We start from the raw sequence: 22788 nt of genomic DNA, 5'->3' as shown, positions 1-22788 counted from the left end.
GGAGTGATATTATTGGCCTCTTGTGTGAGCTAGACTACAAAATGTGTGACCACGCTCAAATGTTGATTTGATATAATAGTCTACTCATTGATCAAGGAAACCTGGATTATACATTGATGAGGATGACACATTACATGCCTCTAGTTTAATATATAATATGTGGTTAACGGGATTATATTACATTTTACATTATTCACGAAAGGTTTAATTGATCACTGATTCAATTATTATTACTTAGGTAGCAATGATATATTACTAGATGCCGCTCATTGTTTACGATTTTAAATTAGATTTAAAATTCATTGCCAATGTAATAGTAACCTATAGGGTCACACACAAATAATGCTTGAAGGATTATTGAATTTAAATTGAATTTAAATTAAATTAAAGTAATTTGAATTATTTATAATAATTAGTTAAGTTTGGCTTAATTAATTAGATAAATAATGATATTCAAATTTACTAATATTAATTATGAAATTTATTTTTTAAATAATTAAGTGAGACTCAATTATAATATAAATAGGAATTTCGAATTAATAATAACTCCTAATTAGTTAAGAGTTATAATTCATTTTTCTACTCTTTATATAATATCTCTTGTATGGCTGATTTTTGGTGTGCAAGACTTTTACTAAAACCCTAGCCACCAAGAAAGAAGATGGAGAGAGCAAGAAGAAACGGATTTGTGCTAGTACACATCCAATCCTTGAGTTCAAGCATTCGTGTGGATACTGATAGAGCGTAGATCGCGAGAGCGGGATGCGTGGTGATTGAACAAGTTTTGGATCTCCATTAGTCAACCAATTGGTAAAGCTTCATAAGGTAAACAATCTGATCTATGAATTAAATAAATGTTTTCCGCATGGTTCCTGCGATGGGTTTCAAATATTCTGATTTTTTACGTTTTTAATTACTGTTTTCGTTACGTTTATGTGCTCGAAACCCAACAAATATCATGTGCAGGGATGGAATTCCCCGTATCCCAATTACCGATAACGGAACACAGTTCAATAATGAGGAGTTCAAGAAGTATTGTGAAGAGAATGAGATTGAGTTGCGGTTTACCTCCGTAGCTCATCCGCAAGCCAATGGGCAAGCAGAAGTGGTGAATCGTATAATCCTAGATGGTTTGAAGAAGAGGATCGAGAAATCCAGGAATAATTGGGTGGATGAAATACTCCCAATACTTTGGGCTTATCGGACTACTTGTAGAGTCACAAATGGAGCAACACCCTTTATGTTGGCGTATGGAGCAGAGGCGGTTGTTCCTGTGAAAATATCACACTTGTCTCCCAGGATTCAAGCATATAATGCTGAAGAAAATGAGGAAGGACAAAGGCTAGCCCTAGATCAAATTGATGAAGTACGGGATGAGGCACATGCCAAGATAGTGGAATATCAGAAATAAGCTTCTTTTTACTACAACTTAAGGGTGAAAGAAAGGTTTTTCAAGAAAGGAGACTTGGTTTTAGGAAGGTGGAAGCTTCTGGTGTAGGGCAGAAGGGAAAACTCGCCCCTAATTGGGAAGGTCCCTACAAGATCAAAAGTGTTCAAGGACGAGGATCCTACAAGCTGGAGACTATGGATGGTTTTGAAGTCCCAAGAACCCGGCACGCACAGAACCTGAAAATTTACTATGTGTAAGATAGATGAGCATGATTCTCACTTGTCAAAATGACAAGTAGGTTGAAAATCACCTTGAAGCTTTGTTTTCTTAGGATTTTATATTTTAGTTTTATAAGACGAATCTTTCAAGTTTAAGGTTTATTAAGACTTGTGTAAGGGATAAGTCCCGAAAGTTTATGAAAGTTATAAAATTTCCAAAATATATTTAAAGTTCGAATGTCACACAAGTTATGGTAGATAAACTAAGTGCAATAAGAGCATAAAGTTTGATAATCAAAAGTACGAATAAAAAGGTACAAAGTTCGATAAATAAGATGCAAAGAAATAAGCCACGCAGGGCCAATAAAAAACTCTAAGGAGCAGAGGTACCCTCAGCATCCATGTCGTCTTCTCCTCCACTCTCACTAGATGTCTCAGCAGTGCCAGACTCGGAGGAAGAAGAGTTGTGATCCGCTGCTGCAGGCCTGGAAGATGACTTCGGAGGAGGGAGAAGTTGGTCCTGAGGGATGTCATCCGAGACAACTACACGAGTACGAAACCTCTGTAGTAGAGTCTCATCATCGGGACTCACGTAGTTCGCTGGGTTAATGTCGGGACAAGCCTCGTTTACGGTCCCAAGAGCTGTGTCCCAACCCATCCTAAAAAACCCAGGGAACACCGTATCATCCCTGACCCTCATAGACTGAGTAAACTCCTCCAAGTCTAGATAAGAATCAATCGCTCTGTCCATCTCGGCCCTCAGAGTGACCAGCTCTGCGTTAGCCTCTCCTAGCTCCTCCTTCTTGCACTTTATATTTCTCTCTAGCGAAGCATACTTCCTCTGCTGCCTCCTGAGGGCATTGTCAGCATTATCCGAGGCCTTCTTCCACGACTCGCCTTGCCTCACAGCCGCTTGGAAATAAGCATTAGACTGAAACAAAATGATAAACAAAAAGCGTAAGGCAATAGAAAGCTACGAGTATATAAAAGAAAAAGGAGTTAAGAGGAGAGATCATACCGAGGCCAGAGACTGAGCACCCATAAGATTTATCCTCTCCAAATATGGGCCCGCCACGATATCAGTAAAATCCTTAGGGGTCACAGAGTGGTAGGACCAATCCCAGGCATGTTTTGTAGATCCAACCACGGTATCCCCCCGACGGAACCCCCAGAGAGGCTGGAAAGCACCAGTGGCAACAGAAGTGGGTGCGGTAGCAGAAGCAGGAGCAGTTGGAACTTCAGTTCCCCCTGAGGAAGCCTCCACCATAGGCTCCTTATGCTTCCTCAAAAAGCTAGGCTACAAAGCTTTTCCCCGAGTATCCAACCCTACGAGCCGGGCCTTTTTCATCCTCGTTGTTTCCTCAACAACAAGCATGTTATCTTCATTGATTTCCTTAGCAGCTGCAAAAACAAAAGAGAAACAAAAATAAGTGGTGTCAATAATGCATGAAAGAAATTAAAAATAAGAAGGGAAGAAAAATACCCTGCACAGAAACTGAGGAAAGCCCCACATGGATTAGGGAAAACTCCTCTAATAAAGTCCAGTTGGGAGTTACGCCATTACCCTTTATGAGCTCATTATAAATGATAGTCTCTTCGGGATTAAGGTGAATGGATTTGAGGCTACCAACGCTGACCTTCCCGAAGGAAGATCTAAAGAGGGTGCCCTAGTCTCCATTCTCCCACTTAAGCCCGACAAAGCTATCCCTCCAGTGTTGGTTATTATCAGGGATCGAGGCACTGTTAAAAATCTGTTTGCATTTGGGCCTTTGTCTAATATAGACCCAACCACAAGAATTTTGGGAACTATTGTAACACTGAATTTTTTTCCTAAAGACAGCTCCTGACAGAGAAAAACCACTTCTAAGACACAAAACCATGAAATATAAAATGTTCCTCCAAGCTCTAGGGGGAAGCTAACAAGGACTAATTTGTAAGTCTGCTAGTGAGATGGGAATGAACTCATGAAATGGAAACCTAAGCCCACAAGTAAGGGCGTCTGCATAGATGAATAGAGTGTCGGGCTTCCAGTGGCATATGCGATCACCACCTTCAGCAGGAACAATCCTAAGGGGGGGACGAACATTGTATGTGGTGTTAAGCATGTTAATAGCATATATGTTGTACCACTTATTACAGTAATCAAACGAATCTAAATGGGCATTAGATGGGTATTCATCCCCCCCAGTGCTAATCATGTCTAGAAATGACATATAAGAAGAACATATTTCGATATCGTTACCTCATTTAAAAGCAGAAGCGATCTTAGCTGCCCTCTCAGAACTCTTATCCGCCATTGAGGGAGGTATTAGATGAAAGCTGGAAGTTTTGAAAGAAGAAGGAAGATGGTCGGAAACGGTTGTTTTCCCACCATGAAACTCTTGAAGGCAGGGAGAGAAGGGAAATAGGGGAGAGCTTTGGATTGTGAAATGAGAAGTGTGAATGAAATTACACTCCCCTCCTCACTCTTATATAGCCTCACCAACCGGTAAAGGGGCCGGTAAAAAAGAATTTTAACCGGCTACAACCGGTCAAAAAAGGCCCAGCCCAAGTCATGGGCCCAAATTCTGGAAGATTCCAGAATAAACTAAACATAATATATATATATATATATAAATATGTATATATGTGTGTGTTCTAGAGAGTTCTGGAAAGTTCTAAGGAGCCCTAATATTTTTGGGTCTGGGAGTATAACAAGCCCGTATTATAGGCATAATTGATGAGCCTGTCAAAAAATGAAAACCCACAACGAGGCCCATGATCAAGTCCAGCCCAATGATAAGGCCCATTTATGGATCTAAAATAAAAAGCCTGGAAAAATAATGGGCCAAAAAAATATAAATTATTATCAAAATTCCTGACCTAAAATAGGTCAGGGTTTCCAATCGAATAGTCCTAATCAAAATCACCTTCGATTAGAAATTATTGGCCGCTAATTCGGTCAAAAACAAGAAATTCTGACCTAGAATTAGGACCAATATCCTGGTCGAAAGCTCCTAGTCGAATAAAGCTTCGATCAGAAATTAAGGCTCCTTAATTCAGTCAAAACTGAGGTTAACAAGATAATTTGTGACCGAATTTTGGTCAAAAATTCTGGTCGAATACTCCTAATCAAAGCAGAGCACGAGCAGAAATCAAGGGACCTTTATTCGGTCAGAAAAATCATAATCAACGTCAAAATCCTAACCAAATTTCGGTCAGGAATTCTGATCGAACAGCCCTGGTCGAAATAGGCCACGGCCAGGAAAAATAGGAGGATAATTCGGTCAGAACTGAATGACTAGGGTCAAAATCCTGACCGAAAGAGGTCAGGAACCTTGGTCGAACGATCCTGACCGAAATGCTTGTCGACCAGAGCACATTGAAGCATTTTTCGACCAGGATCCTTGTCGAAAGGATTCCTGGTCGAAATTAAATTAAAAAAAGAAGAAGGAAAAGAGAAAAGAATAGAAAAAAGAGGAAAAACTACAGAAAATTAAGGAAATTTCTTAAAAAAATCCTTAAAATTATGAATATTTTCTGGAAATTAGGAATAAATCCTGTAAATTAAGGAAATTTCTTAAAAAATTCCTGAAAATTATGAATATTTTCTGGAAGTTGGGAATAAATCCTGTAAATTAAGGAAATTCCTCAAAAATATCAGAAAAGTATGAATGTTTTCTGAAAATTAAGGGAAAATCCCTGTAAATCCCAGAAATTAAAGGGAAAATCCCAAAAATTAAGGAAAAAATCCTAGAAATTAAGGAAAAATACCAGAAAGTTTCTAAATAATAGGAATAAGGTAACGAAAGTAATAGGGAGGCTCCAAAACAACCTTGAAGCCATGTACAAGATAAATCATTGTAAATGTGTAGGTCGCTCCACACTTTACGCAAGAACGATACCCTGTAAGGGAACAAATAATCTTAACTTCTGAGAAATCTTTTACGGTTTCCCAGAAGTTGGGGGAAAATGATAGGAAATAAAGTAACCCCTGATTGCGTAATTAATATCACATTAATTATACCAAAATTGGGCTGACAGTTAAGCCCATTAGAAATGGCCCAAAACAATATTAATTAATTTCGTAATTAATTAATAACTGATAAGTCAGCTGATAAATATCCTGATAAGGGCACAATTCCTTGGTGATTGGCCTCCAAGAGCTCTCATATGACAAAGAATCAGTTTCCTACTTCCTAGGACTCCAAAGTCCATCCTAATTCAGAGATTTGTCCACCAAGTCTCATAACTATAGTCCAATTCAAGGACTCCCAACATCTATATAAGGGGTATCACCCCCATAAAATCAGAACTACGTTTTTTGACTTGATCCTTGGCAATCAGTAAGGTACGTAGGCATCTTGTTAAGGCAGATCGAGTCACGAGACACAAGAGCAGTCAAATCGAGTCTCGAAGCTCACGAACCTAGTAATAAATACGGCAATTAATACACCTTAGTTTCCAATCCCTAATAGTAACTATTCAAAATTTCAAAAATAAAATAAAATATATATTATTATTATCAAAAATATAAAATTTTCGTAAATAAACTATATATAAATAATATCGTAAATAATTTTTTTTAATAAAATGGTTAAAATTTATATTTTTTATAGTTAAAGGTCGAAACTGTTAAAAAAATATTCAAGGGTTAAAATAAAAAATTTGTTGAACTTTAATGGTCAAAATGTAATTAAACAATGTCAAATTACTATTTTACCCTGACCTATTTAACGGTAACGGCAGAAATTAACGGAAAATGGTGCAAAGTGCAGCGCCCAAACTTGTCTAGGGCGCGAAGTGCAATTATTCAAAATATTGGTACCAAAATGACAATGATCCAAATCAAATGGATGCACTATGCAATTAATCCATAGAACTTTGTGAACTCTGTTTACTAACTGGGGTAAAACTAGTTGTAAAGAGTAACGTCGCGTTTTGATTTGTGTTTGGTCTGCTTCTGCACCAAATAAATATCAAATTTTAAGTTCAAATGATATATTTACCAAGTTTTATTGAAGACTTGTTCAAGCATTTATGATAAGGAAATGAGTGAGGTAGCCTTTTCATATATATGAAACACACACTTTCTTGTTTTGAAAGCATCTCTGGTAAGAAAATGGCATGAGTCACTTTTTCTGCTATATAAAACGAAAATAGCTATTCTTCTTAAAAAACCACTGTTGGAGTATTAAGTAACTCAAACAACAATATTATGTTGATGGTAAGTTACAGAATGCGAGGTTAGGAAGAGTCAGAAGTAACATTATATTAAGCTCTTATTTTTTTCGAATGAGATTAAGGTTCGATCCATGGATGCGCGTGAATTTACTTATCCAAAACATATTTAAACGAAAAATACACTTTAGGAGTATGGGTTCTGCTTAGATTTCACCCTACCGAGATTGTACTAGTCATTGCAACATATCTTATTAAATGTGTTTCATCAGATTGAAGGAAACCCAGATAAGTTTGGTCTAAGTGTAAACAAAAAGGAGAAGACACATAGAAGTGTAAATGTTGCAACCGAAAAGAGAAAACATAACACTATTGATGTTTGTACAAGAAACAGAAAGGTTGAATGTAATTCAGAATTTAAATATATTGAATTGAATTGATGAGTTTAATGTAGATGATACTAATAAGGGGTTTTGTTGTGTTGGGGTTGAAGTACATATAGCAATAACATGGAAGTAAATTTAAAGCCAAAAATGTGGATGCCAAACCTGCTCATACACAGAGTCCGGATTGACAGTGAATTACAGAAGGGGGCAGAAGGCCCAAATCCATTTACTTGCATCTGTATTTATTTATTTATTTATTTATTAAGTAGGATTGTCCCTACAAAGCCCATTTAAAACATCCTCACCTACCTCCTTTGTTGTTTTTGCATGTCTTTCCTCAATTTATATGTTGAGATTTTGAATTATTTTCGGACAGGTGGTAAAATTGGCGCTTTGTGGGGGCATGCATGCATGCTGAGATAATTAAAAAGGTAGTACCGTAGTAGCATAATAAAAGTAAGTGTGTTCAGAGGGGAAAAGCAAAAACAATTAATATTCGGTTAAGCATCACTATTTGATTGATTGCAAGCTGGTCGATCATCAATTTCCAACTAATTTGGTATACAATTGGTAACCACTTGTAAATATAGTTACAGCTTTAAATTTTAATACACTCACCGGGTTTCTTTTTAAAAGTCTTTAATGTTTCTGAATTCACTTCTAAGTGTTTGACTGTAATTAAAATAATAATTTTTAAAATCTTCTTTTTTTGAATAAAAATTTTTATTTACAAAAATACAATTCCCTGTCAACTGAATTAATTAGACTCAGGCTTTGGATATTTTGTTTATCTGTATCGGCCAAGAAGCTGTACTGTGTTGTTTAGTTCATCTCATAATTTATTAAAAAAATAATACTTATTTATTGGTTTATAATAATTATAATTATATAAAATTAATGTTTCTTTAAATTTGTAAATTGAACAAACTCTTTTATTTTGAAAATAGTATATATATATATATAAGTAGTCCTCAAAAGAAAAAGATTATTTGGCTTACTTAGAGTATCTACAACCACTACCCTTAGCTAAAAATTATTAATATATTTTTTAAATATAAAATATAGAGATTATGTAAAATATAGAAAATATAAAATATTAAAGAAAAAGATTATTTGGCTTACTTAGAGTATCTCCATCTCTAATGTAGAGTCCCCTTATTTATAAATATAGCCAATGTGTTATGTTAACTATATTTGTTGAACTATTATAGACTAAGTAATATATTCTATTTGTAAGAATATAAAATTTTAATAACATACTATTTTTAAAATATAGCTAATGAATATAATCAATACTATCGAAATACAATGTTTTATAGGTTTAACCAATTTTATAAATTGTCTTACATCTTCAATTTAGCCGATCAATTATATCTAACACGGAAATGCTCTTAAATCTTCAATTTAGCCGATGAATTATATCTAACACAGAAATGCTCTTAAAAGAGTAATTAAGTTTACATTTTGGTATTCTCCCAAAACATTCTCTTTATCTAAACTCATTTACTAGTTCACCAGTTTCAGTATCAAATTCTCTTTTCTCCCTCAACACGCAAGACCTCCGAATTTACCATGTTATTAATTCCAGAGACGGACAAGTTTGGATTTGAATCCATATTAATGTTAAAAAATTTCGTAAAATTTCTTATTTTTTTTAATTATACAAATGTCCACTGTGGATTAGATGTACTTCTAGAAATTTAATTGTTCGAGGTCAATTGAAAATAAATTTGTATATTTCGTACTGCCTTCGGTCTCATTTATTTTTCTTATCAATTATTTAAAGTTCACATTTTATTCAATCATGTCAATATCCACCTTTTTTTTTTCTTTTATTTACATATTATTTATCATAATTATTGAAGAAATAATAATGAAAATATTTTTTTTTTTGAATAAAATAACGAAAATAGTTGAAAAAAAAATGAGGAGTACCATTACGTGTTAAATTAAACATAGATAGAAAAATACCAACTTAGTTCAAGTGGTAATTTATTGCTTTTAATCTTATCCATCACAATCACGAGTTATAATCACTCGACATGCTCGTCTTTAATCTTAACCAACAAACACGGTGGGATTTACGACTCTGTTTATTGACCAATAAAACAGTACCAACTAAAGTATTCCCCGCATTTAGCTAGTTTCTGAATATTTGAAATGGAGAAATTGACATGTAATACAAGACTTTGTATAATTTCATAACTTATTTTATGATTTTTTTTTAGTAAAATTTAAAGAATTTAATATTTGAACTTTAACTAAAAAAAAATTAAAAAAAATTATTTTATAAAATTATATTAAATAAGAGCATTAAAATATGTACCAGGTTTTATATTTCAAATATTAAAAATCTAGTTGGACCCGCTGAGTAAAATATTGGGGTTAAACCCAATAGGTAGTATGGTCTTGGTGATAGAAAACATAATTGAATTGGGTAATAATTGTATGGGTAGACAATTATTATCATAATTGAGTATAATTGAGTTGGGTAATAATTGTATGTGTTGACAATTATTATTATAATGGGAATGGATAATAATTATATGGGTAGACAATTATTATTGTAATCAGATTAGGTATGTCTTGTTGGCTAAGTTTGTGATAGCTATATATACATAGTCATGTTATTGTTTTGATATATGCTTGAGTATTGTTTGACTCAAGTATCGCTTGAGTGAATACCGTTTGGTGAGATTGATTGTATTATTGATAATTGTTTTGATTAATAATACAAGTTGGGACGTGAGTTTTTCTGCGTGTTGAGTGTGTGTTTTGCATTGTTTGTTTGGTTCTATACTTATGTGTGTTCCCCCTAACAATTGGTATCAAGAGCCAAGGTTCATGATGGAGAAGGTTGGGGGATTTGAAATTGAATTGTTTAATTGAAGAAACAATTTTACCTTGTGGTAAAGTACGGTAAAAGATCTGTTAATTCAACGAGGGTTATATGCGACTCTCGGAGAGAAGAAGCCTACTGAAGTTGATGATACAAAGTGGGGAGACATGAAGTTACGTGCGGCATCAACGATCCGGTTGGCCCTTACACCGGAAATCAAGTATGATGTTCTTGAAGAGGACAATCCCAAGAATTTGTGGGAGAAGTTAACGAAGACTTATCACTCAAAGTCTTTGGCCAACAAGCTGTTTTTCAAGAAAGATTTGTTTGGGCTCAAGATGGAAGAAGACGGAGATTTAAGAGATCATCTGAATCGTTTTAATGGCTTAATCAACCAGCTAAATAATTATTATTGTAATCAGATTAGGTATGTCTTGTTGGGTAAGTTTGTGATAGCTATATATACATAGTCATATTATTGTTTTGATATATGCTTGAGTATTGTTTGACTTAAATATCGCTTGAGTGAATACCGTTTGGTGAAATTGATTGTATTATTGATAATTGTTTTGATTAATAATACAAGTTGGGACGTGGGTTTTTCCGCGTCATATATTGAGTGTGTGTTTTGAATTGTTTGTTTGGTTCTATACTTGTGTGTGTTCCCCTAACATAAAATAATACATAATATCTATACACTTGCACAAACGAATCCAGTTCTTTGTATAATCGTGTACCAACCACAACATTTGCCTTTGTTCTTGATGAAATATAAATTTATTATATGTTGATCATACAAGAAAAAACAGATTAAAAATTAAAACAATAATGGAAGAATACAGAAAAATTATTTTATTAATGGTGATAATCAGTCTCCCTTGGGTGGAACAATGCCATCAGTTCCGGCCATCATGGCATACTTGTCTTTTCTTGTCAAATTAGTGCATTCGAAACCAAGTGTCCCGCCCAACACTTTCTGAATGTAATTCGCAACTTCAATAGCAGATTTTCCTGCTGCCACAGTCAGCTCCGGTGGCAATTGATTTAGAAATGTGATCTCGTAGGTTGGCCTCGGATTCATGAATGCAAAATAAGGGTCCAGAAATTTGTGACCTCTAGCCGTTGTGCCGTAAAACACACTTTGCTTAGTGTTAATTGCCACAGGAACTATCCTGTCTGTTAATTCGGCAAACAATGCACTAAATCGTAGTAAAAATGGTTCTCTGCAAGTTGTTCCTTCAGGGCAAATAACCAAATCACCTTCCTCCAACAATTTCTTGATGTTTGCAGCATCTTTGTCTCGTTGTCGGGACAATGCAACTGCTTTAATTGGAGAAATCATTTCCGAGAATTTACTAATGCTATATGTGACACAACTTATTTTTCGGCCAAGGGCAACTGCTGTGACCACGGGGTCCAAGACTGTCCTGTGGTTACAAACAAACAGTACGCCGCTATGGCCTTGTTTAGGAGGTGGAGGAGGGGTGCCTTTTACAATCAGATTGATTCCGAGGATTTTATAGTTGTATCGGACTATTTTTTCAGGTAACGGAATATTGAGATAAACCCTGACGATAGACAAAAGAATGCCTATTGGCATCCACAAGAATGTCAGAAGTGCAACCATCGGAGTAGGCCTCTGAACTAAACGCCCCTCATGGAAGATTATTGGACTTAAAAGCTTGTTTCTCGGCAGTGCCTCGCTATTTGATTTTGGCACCATATATCCCTCCTGCATCACAATCAAATTATTTTTCAAGATGATTAGATTCATATATATAGTAATCACACACATGTAATGAACAACAACTAACAACGACTAACACACACTCGTCTTTGTGTGTGTGTGTGTGAGTTCAAAATCCAAAACCCAGCAGCATAGCATCAGATATGCATGGTTGACTTGACTTATTGGACATATTGTCCATTTGTCCTAACCACCTTCTAGCTATAGATTTGTCCTTATTTCCTTATGACAATTTATATTTTTCAGAAAAAAAAAAATATTATTTTAATATCGAACGCCAAAAGTGGTGGAAATAGTTGTTAGTTCTGGGTAACGAAATTAAGAATAAAAAATACGAGTTTTATTCAAGTATATATGCAAGCAACTTATGACGTGCACATGCAAAGTAGACAGAACGAGAAAAAAGGATCATTCATGAGAAATTCACTAGAACATTAAAGCTCTCACCAAACAAACCAAACATCCCAAGATTATATGCACTTATAATGGTTGTACCTATATATATGTAACAGGAAATTATTTAAGTAGTTGAAATTTAACAGCTTTTCTAATCAGAACAATGGCAAAACACACGCGCACCTTTAATCATTGTGAACTTGATTCATAGCAAAGGATAATGATTATAAACCCTTCATTGACTATAAATCTCAAGCATAAACATACTGCATAATAGAGAATCTATGATATCAACTACTATCAGAAACCAAAATAATTAACCAACATATAAAGATGACTGACCTTGCAGACGGACATGAACTCATGGTCAGATTCTCGATCTCCGAGGCCTAAATCTGGTAAGTTGTTACCAAATTCTTGAACAACAGCTGCTTTTTTATGATCACCCAGAAGAACACCTGGTTGTTTCACAAATCCAGTAGCTCGTCCTGATTTAGAAACTTCTAGTTCTGTGCCCAGGACTTTATCTGCCCCTAGAAAATTCTTGGCAAAATGCTCTACCATAACTCGGGGGCTTGCAGTAATAACATACCTCTTACCACAAGCGTTAAAAACCTTCCATGTGTCGGGATGGACATCCTCAGCATAGAATTTTGGCAACACGGACCGTGAAACCAGCTCTATATCTCGGATTTTTATCCCCGAAAAAGAGATAAAAATCAATGTCTGGATAGCCAATGACTCGGAAACAAATAGATACATAAAATAAACAAAAGGAATTGATATCAACAACCAAAGTGCCCGAAAAATGCTACCACCTTCTAAAGCCATTAGCATGTAGTAAGGGAATGAGCTCCCAGAAACAAGAAGCGTACCATCAAGGTCCGATGCAACAGTTTGATTTGACCTAGAGGTGGTGTCACATTTCTTAATAGGTTGGAAATTTGGATGAGCACCCATGATAGAAAGTTGAACGTAAAATGTATAGAGAAGATTGTTTGTTTATAGAGAAGAAGGAAAAGAAAAGTTATGTTAATTATGTTATGGGGGTTTGTATAACGGGGAAAGAAGGGGTTTATAAAGGGAGGAGAATTAAGACGAGGGTGAAAAACGGTGAGAGGAATGTCAACGTAAGGATGTATTTGTGGTTGAGAGATGGGAAGACTACAAGTAAAAGGATTTAGTTTTGTATAATGTATAATGTATTGTGTTGTGTGAGTGAATTATATATATAGCAGCTAGGCAAAGACAGTTGTGGAGAGGAGGGTTTAAGTTGGTTGGAAAGTATATTGTCAATCGCCTACAATACATTCAATTAGCCTACTTTATTAGCTTTTTCATACATTTGCTGGCCTTACCTTACCTCTCCCTTCAATTAACCTAGTAGCTTCATCACCTAATTCTCATATGTTTACATATAATCCACCCATTTCGTATATGTCCCTTGTAGATTTTTAAGTAATTAATCGTGCTATGTAGATAAGTTGGTTCATTTTCATTGCTCGCCTAGCTCCCATCGGCTTGCCGAACATATATCAACTCCTATATATTATTTAATTCTATTTTGTCCAAAGTATAAAATGTCTGAAATTTCACTCACAGTTATTGACCAAGACTTTTTCGAGTTTGTACTCATGAATAAGGTCATATGGTTCAATATATACCTTTGACTCTTATATTAGTATTTTTTTTATATTAATATTTTTAATGATAAAAATCAAGAATACAATTTGGAGAAACAAAATTTTCTTTATTCATAAAAATATACTATCTAATTAAAATAAGCAAGTACTTCCATATATTTAGATAAATCACCTTTAATATCTGAAAATATAACCCACAAACATTAAAACCCCGCAAGAATAAAACATAACGGGAAAAAATTAAGAAAAAATGTGTGCCCTCTAAAACAATTACATGCTTAAAAAAAACTAAGAACAAATACTAGTGTTTTCTAATAGTTATAGGAAATCATTCATGTCATCGAAATTTTTAGTTAAATTGTCTTGTACTCTGAGTTCCCGAGATAATTGTGTTTTAAAGTTAAAATTTTTAGTCAAATTTTCTTGTCTTCCGAGATCCCTAAATAGATAATTGTACTTTAAAACCTGATAAATAAATATTAATTAAATCTCTTTCTAGCTTCATGCAAATAAAAATAAATAAAATAAGGAGAATATATTAATAATAATAAAAGAAAATTATAGTCAATTATATTTTATACTAAGACATGAATGTACATATAATATAAAAAGAAAAATAAATTAAATTAGGTCTAATCAAAGAAAATCTTTATTTAGAAATTAAAGAAAATAAAATAAAATAAATAAAAGATTACTCTAATGAAAACCCTGTTATGATGAGAACTAAGAACCTATATTAATTTTATTATTATTTATTTTAGTACTACAAAACTCAAACCTAAAGATATATTTACAAAACACAATTACTGTAATATCTGGGATATATCGTGTAATTATTTTTGCTAATAAATAAATATTATGCATATTCAGTATTTATTCTGTGAATTATTTGTTAAGTGGTATATGTGTTTGGATGTTTAAAAATAATATAAATTGAGTATTTTAATTTTTATATGTCCAAAATAAAATATAGATAATTGTCATATCTTCCTATTTATTTTTATGTTGATTTATAATTTTATAGGAAATTTATGGATTTTATAATTTTTTTTTCTGAATATAAATAGCCTTTACCGTAATTATTTATGTATCGAAAATCATTTGCAAACCAGTAAATCTTTATAAAACAGAGAAAATACTATATTCATATTTCGTTCTTAATAATCAAACTCAAATCCGGAGGCGTTATCGATATCCGATTTTGGCGTACATATACTCAAAACGAAACTACTGAAATCTAGAATCCAAATCTTTCATCAATTTCAATCCAGAAACATCAGGTGTTTTCTATTTAATGGTTTTAATTCGAATTTCTTGATAGTTAAATTATGATTTTTTGTTCGAACTATTGTTTGTATGATTTGATGCTTGCATGTTGTAGAGTTTTTGATGATGATCATTTTGGTACATTATACTTCAAATTTGGAGTTCTATAACGTGTCCAATTTGTGGTTTGATTATCGAATTATTGAATTAGGGTTTTCTTAGTTTGAATGTTTTCAATTCGATTTGGGGTTTTCCGTATCTGGGGTTATCTGTTGAATTTGATGATTGATATGTGTTCCTGGTTGAATATGGAATCGGTTCGTATATAGATGACGATTCCCAGAAGTCTGTAAATCGAGCTCGCAGGCCCTTCACTAGTTTTACTTCGATTTTCGACGGAAAATGAACTGAGATCATTGGTGGTGTTGTTTGTGACCTGATTTGTAATCCTGGAGCGATGTAGAATGAAAACCGTGCTTGAATTACATCAAACCGTCCCGTTTTGCACGAAATCGGGGCTTCACCGGAGGATTTTCTGGTCACCGGAAACTGGGTTCTTCCCGACCCGTTTCTGTTATTGGTGACCCGATTTCCTGACCCGGTTTGACTCGGTTTTTTGTAAAATCAATTTCTAATTCCTGTTTTTACAGTTTAGTCCCCCAGGGTTCCCAACTTTGCAAAAATTTGATTTCTGTTTCCAAAATTTTAAAAATCAGATTTATTTTATAAATTCATTTCCAAAATTTATTTTTATTTTCAAAAATTCCAAAAATCATTTATTTTAATTCCAAAATTCGTTTTTAATTTAAAAATAAATCTAAATTACTCAGTTAATTAATTTTAATTAATATTTAATTTATTAATTAATCAATTAATTTAAATATTAATTGATTAATTAGTTTAATTATTTATTAATTGATTTTAATTAATTATTTAATTGGATTTAATTATTTTTAAATGATTTAAAAATTCCGAAAAATAGTTTTGAGCTTTAAAATATTATTTTAATTTGTTTTCAAAGCTCGATAATTATTATAAAATTATTTTGAAGCCAAATTTGACCAACCGAACCCTGTTTATTGCTTTAAAATTTATCCAACGACCCGTTTTGACTCCGAAAAATGTTTTAAAAATCATATTAAATACCCAAAAGACTGTTTATGACCCGAGGCTTCCTTATAAATGAAATTTCATTGATTATTTGACGTGTTATGTGTTATATGTGACTTGTTTGTTTGACCGTCAGTCTATATGATTAGTGTTTATTTGTTTTTAGCATAACTTTCAATCAGTTAATCGGATTTGGGTAAAACGAAGGGTAGATATAAGTATATACCGAATAGAATCGTATGAGTTGAGTATTGATAGATACTTATGATATGTGAGCAGAAGAGGCAAGGCGTAGGAAAGGGAAGCAAATAGTCGAGGGATAAGAGATTGTGATTGGAAGTTAGTGAAGTATAGCAAGCTAATATCAGGCAAGTGTTCAGGACCTTCTCGAGATATTTTGTAGATAATTGATAATCCTGTTTTATATTGCAAGTATTTTGAAGCACTGAACCCTAAACCTTGATTCCATTTATTGATCTTTGAGCCGTAAACCTTATTCTTTCTGAACCATTGTTTGTTGATTACCTAAACACAAACCACTGATATACGATACTACTCCACAAATACACACAAACTAAATATCAAACACTGAACCAAGATATCTTATTATTGGACATCCAATGTTGCTTATGATTCTATTTATTGCTTTACATTGTTTATTCTATTATTATGATAGAATTGGATTGTTTTATAAAATTATGGACCAGATTCGTGGTCAGACCAGATTGGTGGTCAAGTTAGGCCAATGTGTGCCTTGGATCTAGCAATTAGAGTAGAGTTGTGTGCCTTGCTCGGGGTTAGTGCGTGACTGATCAGCAGCCTAACCTTGGTTTTTAAAATAAAAATATAATATCCAATTCTAAATCATTATTCATTGTTCACTTGATACCTTAACTCTTTTCACTTGATGATCATTATTCTCAGTCTTGTCAAAGTGACTTGTTGAGCTAGTTAGCTCATTTGTTCGATGTTGTTTATGTTCTTTTCCAGTTAAGAAGGAACCTGTTGGTAGCGAGGATCCACAATCCAATGCGAGAGCTAGGGGTCTAGGTTGATCGAGTTAAGCTAGCTGACAGCTTTTGAGATAGTTGAAGTTTGTAAAGTTTGTTATAATGTTTAATATTCAGTTGTAAGTTTGAATAGTTGGGATTTGGGCGTTTGTAACATAAGTGTATGTGTGTGGCTTGTGTGCATACTTTAACCTGTTGCGATCCGTGGTAGTTGGTAAGTAGGGTCACTGCATATTATTATTATCTTTATTATTGTTATAAGCAGGTTATAAATAAGGTGTGTGTGTGTGTGTGGACCCCAAACTTCTGACCCGGGTTTGGAGGGCGCCACAATTACAATGCAGTGCCACTACAAACCCATCTTCACCATCTTCCACTAACACCACTATCATAATCACACTATATAACCATCGCCATTACCCGTAAAATCATGTCTTTAACGAAATATCACCAATTTTTAAACAACTGTTATAGGGATGAGCCATCACTACCACATCTATCCCTCATGAAATTACCAAATTCTCAATGCATATAACTGAAAAATGTTGCAAATGTGAGCCCGTGAAGTTTAACCAATGCGTAGCGGCTGCGGGTTTCCTACGATTAAAAAATGATGCAAATCATTAAATTTCAAAGCAAATCATTAAAATTTAACATAAATAACCAAATTCTTAAAATTGAATCCCTAAAATATATCTCCCAAAGAATCTCTAAAAGCTACAACTGTGATAAACATGGACACTTTGCTACAGAGTGCAAGAAGACAAAACATGATAAAGGGAAGAATAAAGCCCTGATCACATCAAGCAAGAATTGGATGAACTCATCTGATTCTAAAAATAAAGACATATGCTATGCACTGATGGCTAGCTTTGATGATCCTGTGTTAGATATATTTTATAATGTCATGGCTAATATGATTTATGTTTACTTTTCAGATCTTATTTAAACAGGATAAATCAGTACTTACTGGAAGTCGGGACTTAAGGATATCAGTACTTATATTATCAGGAGATAATCATCAGAAGATGGATATCAGAACTTAAGTGCTGAAGGACGTTCAGATAAGGATAATAGCTGATTAAAGGAAAGAAGATCGAGATAAACATAAGAAGACATATGCATGAAGAAGGAGTTCCGTGAAGAATGGAATACTTGGAAGAAAAGATATCTGATTGATATATTTTAGGAAGCAGAATTATATTCCATATCAATTAGCGATTATTTTGTAACTGTGCAGTATATAAACACAGACATAGAGTTTATACTATAAGTGTTATCATATTCGAAGAGATTATTCATTGTAACCCTAACAACTCTCGTGATATTTGTTCATCACTGAGAGGTAACAGTTCTATACTGTAACAGAGTTTATTGTTACAATAAAGTTTGTTTTCTGTTACTTGAAATATTAAAAGTTCGATTTGATTTATTTTACACTGTATTCACCCCCTCTACAGTGTGTGTGACTTAACAAGTGGTATCAGAGCCTATCTGTTAACACACATACAGTTAAAGATCTAAACACAATCATGTCTGACACAGAAACTCCAACTAAGCCTACCAAAACTGAAGAACCTCCAAAGACACAAATTCAAAGTCGGTATGAAACCATCAGAGTTCCCATACTGAGACCATCTGAATATGCCATATAGAAGGTGAGGATGACCATGTTTCTGGAAGCTACAGATCCAGAATATATTGATAGAATCAAGGAAGGGCCTCACAAACCAACCAAGCTCGTTGTTGCAGTTGTAGGTGAAGCAGCAAAGACCGTACCAAAGGAGAAGAGTGATTATACTGCTGAAGATATCGCATCAATTGCTAAGGATGCTAAGGTACGACACTTACTGCATAGTGCCATTGATAATGTAATGTCAAACAGGGTAATTAACTGCAAGACTGCTAAGGAGATATGGGATGCTCTGGAAACAAGGTGTCAGGGAACTGATACAATTAAGAAGAACAGGAAGACAATACTCACTCAAGAGTATGAACACTTTGACTCAAAGGCTAATGAGTCATTGACTGATTTATATGATAGATTTGTCAAACTCTTGAATGATCTGTCACTGGTTAATAAGGAGTATGCTCTTGAAGATTCAAACCTTAAATTCCTGTTAGCTCTTCCTGAATGTTGGGATTTGAAGGCAACAACAATAAGAGATAACTACAGTCTTGATGAAACAACTCTTGATGAAATTTATGGAATGCTCAAGACTCATGAACTTGAGATGGAACAAAGAAGCAAGAGGAAATGAGGAAAGTCAAGGACAGTTGCTCTTAAGGCTGAAGAAGAATCCCCCAAGGCAGCTACCTCAAGAAAAGACAAGGGTAAAGCTCTTTTCACAAAGTCTGATACTGAGTCATCAAGTTCTGAAAGTGATGATGACTCAGATTCTGAAAGCTTGCCTGAGACTGATGCTGATGAGGAGATGATGAAGCTGTGTGCTCTTATGGTGAAAGGGATCACAAAGATTGCATACAGGAAGTTCAGGAAGGAAAAGAAGTTTTCCAGGAAAGGCAAAAGTTCTGATAAGAAGAATTTCAGAAGATCTGAAGGCAGAGGAGGAAAGTCTGATAGAGGAGATTATACTAATGTCAAATGCTATAACTGTGGTGAGAAAGGCCACATATCTCCTGACTGCAAGAAAGTAAAGGGTGATAAAGGCAAGGCTCTTGTCACAAAGCAGAAAAGCTGGACAGACACCTCAGACTCTGAAAGTGAGGAGAACTATGCATTGATGGCAAATGCTGATAAAGAAAGTGCTGAGAGCAGTTCTGAAGCTACTGAAACAAAGGTACCTCAGACTACTTATGCTTTTCATACTGATGATATTAATGAGTTGAGAAGATATCTTAAAACCATGTTTGTTAGTTATAGAGATCAAACTTTAACATGCGAAAGATTAACTTCTGAAAATCTTGCTTTTAAGAAAAGAAATGATTTCTTAGAAAAAGAGTTAGTTATGTTCCATCAAACTCAGAAGGATAGAGATGATGCTTTTTATGTTAGGGATGAAGTGCTAAAAATGAATGAATCTCTAAAAACTGAGTTAGAAAAGGAAAGAGAGATAATCAAGACTTGGACTAACTCTGGCAGAACAACTCAAAATTTGCTAAGTAGTGAAAATTGGAAAGAGGGCTTAGGTTATGGAGAGGATAAGAATGATAAAGGAACTGTAGAAATTAAGCCTGTTGTTAAGCAAAAGCCAAAGTTAAAACCTGTTAAGTTTGTAACTGTAAAGTTTGATAATGATAAATCAGAATTTAGAGTGGGATTAACTTCTGACAAACTAAAATAGGAAAAGACAGCTGAAGTAAACATAGGCTTAATGACTAAGAAGTAGCTTAAGCATAAGCTGAAAGATGTTAAGAATGCAAACAAGGTAAAATCACCTAGGAAAAATAGGAATGGAAAGGAAGGTGTAAATAAAAGCAATGATTATAAACCTATCCCTGATGCTCCTAGGAAAACATGTCATAACTGTGGAAGTTCTAACCATCTGGCCTCTTTTTGCAGGAAGAATAAGAACATAAACTCCTTACCTTCAAAATCAGGAGTTAAGAGTCAGTTTGTTAGATATAAACCACAAAATCCTTGTTTTCATTGTGGTAGTTTATGGCATTCCATTTATACTTGTAAGGAATATCATAGTTTGTACTATGATTATTATCAATTAAAACCTTCTTTGAAGAAAGTTTCCATTGTTCCTTCTAGTATAAATTCTGATTCAAAGTCTGATAGTGTAAGTTCTGATAAGAAAAAAGTTAACATAAACTCTGATGCTAAATCCGCTGCAAATGTTAACAAAATTGATAAAGCCAAAGGATCCAAGCAAGTCTGGATCCTTAAAACTAATCATTAGTGGTCTTTGTGATTGCAGGGCAACAGGAAAAATATTCTAGTTCTGGACAGTGGATGTTCAGGACATATGACTTGAAATAAAGCCCTGCTATCAGACTTTGTGGAGAAAGCTGGCCCAAGTGTTTCTTATGGAGATGGCAACATTGGGAAAACATTGGGATATGGCAATATCAATCTTGAGAATGTCATCATTTAAGATGTAGCTCTGGTCTCAGGACTTAAAAACAATCTGATGAGTATAAGTCAAATCTGTGACAGAGGTTATCATGTTGATTTCTTTGAAGAACACTGTGAAGTTGTGAGTAAATCCAAAGGCAAAGTTGTTCTAAAAGGATACAGGCGTGGTAACATTTATGAAGCTAAGCTTTCAACAAGTACTGATGGTTCTGCAATCTGTCTGATGAGTAGAGCATCAATTGAAGAAAGCTGGAATTGGCACAAGAAACTCTCTCATTTAAATTTCAACAATATAAATGAACTAGTCAAGAAAGATCTTGTGAGAGGACTGCCAAAATTCAGTATTTGCTCCTGATGGCCTTTGTGATTCTTGTCAGAAGGCCAAACAAAGAAAATCTTCATTCAAGAGCAAGACTGAATCATTAATTCTTGAGCCTTATCATCTACTACATGTTGATCTATTTGGTCCAGTGAATGTCATGTCTATTGCAAAGAAGAAATATGCGTTGGTCATAGTGGATGAGTTCACCAGATACATATGGGTGTATTTCTTGCACACAAAAAGTGAAACTGCATCTATCTTGATTGATCATGTCAAACATCTGGATAAATTGGTCAAAGATTCTGTGAAAACCATAAGGAGTTATAATGGCACTGAGTTCAAGAATTTGAGAATGGAAGAGTTCTGCAAAAATCATGGAATTAAGCAGGAATTTTCTGCTCCTGGAACTCCACAGCAAAATGGAGTTGTTGAAAGGAAGAATAGAACTCTCATTGAAGCTGCACGTACAATGCTTGAAGAAGCAAAGCTTCTAACCTACTTCTGGGCTGAAGCTGTGCAGACTGCTTGTTTTACTCAAAATGCAACATTCATTAACAAGCAAGGAAAAACACCATATGAGATGGTGAGGAAAAAGAAGCCAAATCTGAAGTACTTTCATGTATTTGGATGTAAGTGTTTTATTCTCAAGACTCATCCTGAACAGCTATCCAAATTTGATCTAAAAGCTGATGAAGGAATCTTTGTTGGATATCCACTTCCACAAAAGACTTCAGAGTCTATAATTTGAGAACAAGAGTGGTCATGGAATCTATCAATGTCTCTTTTGATGACAAGAAGATTACTGGTCTTGAAGATTTTATTGATCATGATCAGCTGAGATTTGAAAATGAAGACTCAAATTCTGATACTGAAAATCCTGACAGTCTAAGTCCTGATACTGTAAACTCTGATGGATTAAACTCTGATGTTATTGAGACTGTGGTAACTATGCCAAAGGAAGATGCACCTATGCAGGGGGAGCATACTCAAGAGCTTACCACATCTCAAGAAGCATAAGAACATACATCTGGCTCTTCAAGTTCTGATTCGTCAAGTTCTGATAAGCCAAGTTCTGATAGTGCTGAAAATCTAAATTCTGAAGAATCCAACTCAGAGAGCATAGTTTCAGGGGGAGCATCAGAAAATGAAAATGAAGACAGCATGGATCATGGGGGAGCATCCAGTTCTAGAGAAAACCTTCCATCTGCAAGGAAGTGGACTAAATCACATACACCTGATTTGATAATTGGAAATCC

General features: G+C 34.4%; 1 protein-coding gene across 1 annotated transcript; it reads right to left on the bottom strand.

Annotated features, from left to right (window-relative positions):
- Window positions 1-10692: 10692 nt before the first annotated feature.
- LOC141724607 (glycerol-3-phosphate 2-O-acyltransferase 6-like) lies at window positions 10693-13331 on the bottom strand. The gene is made up of 2 exons (XM_074526820.1): window positions 12479-13331; window positions 10693-11725 (listed from the first exon to the last, which is right to left on the bottom strand). Exons 1-2 carry the CDS (start codon window positions 13094-13096, stop codon window positions 10862-10864), a joined length of 1482 nt encoding a protein of 493 aa, XP_074382921.1. The 5' UTR covers window positions 13097-13331; the 3' UTR covers window positions 10693-10861.
- Window positions 13332-22788: the final 9457 nt, after the last annotated feature.

This window comes from Apium graveolens, chromosome 5 (genome assembly GCF_009905375.1).
Source record: "Apium graveolens cultivar Ventura chromosome 5, ASM990537v1, whole genome shotgun sequence".
Lineage (NCBI taxonomy): Eukaryota > Viridiplantae > Streptophyta > Magnoliopsida > Apiales > Apiaceae > Apium > Apium graveolens.
Note: the sequence above shows the minus strand (reverse complement) of the source record. Positions and strands in the feature narration are given on the sequence as shown.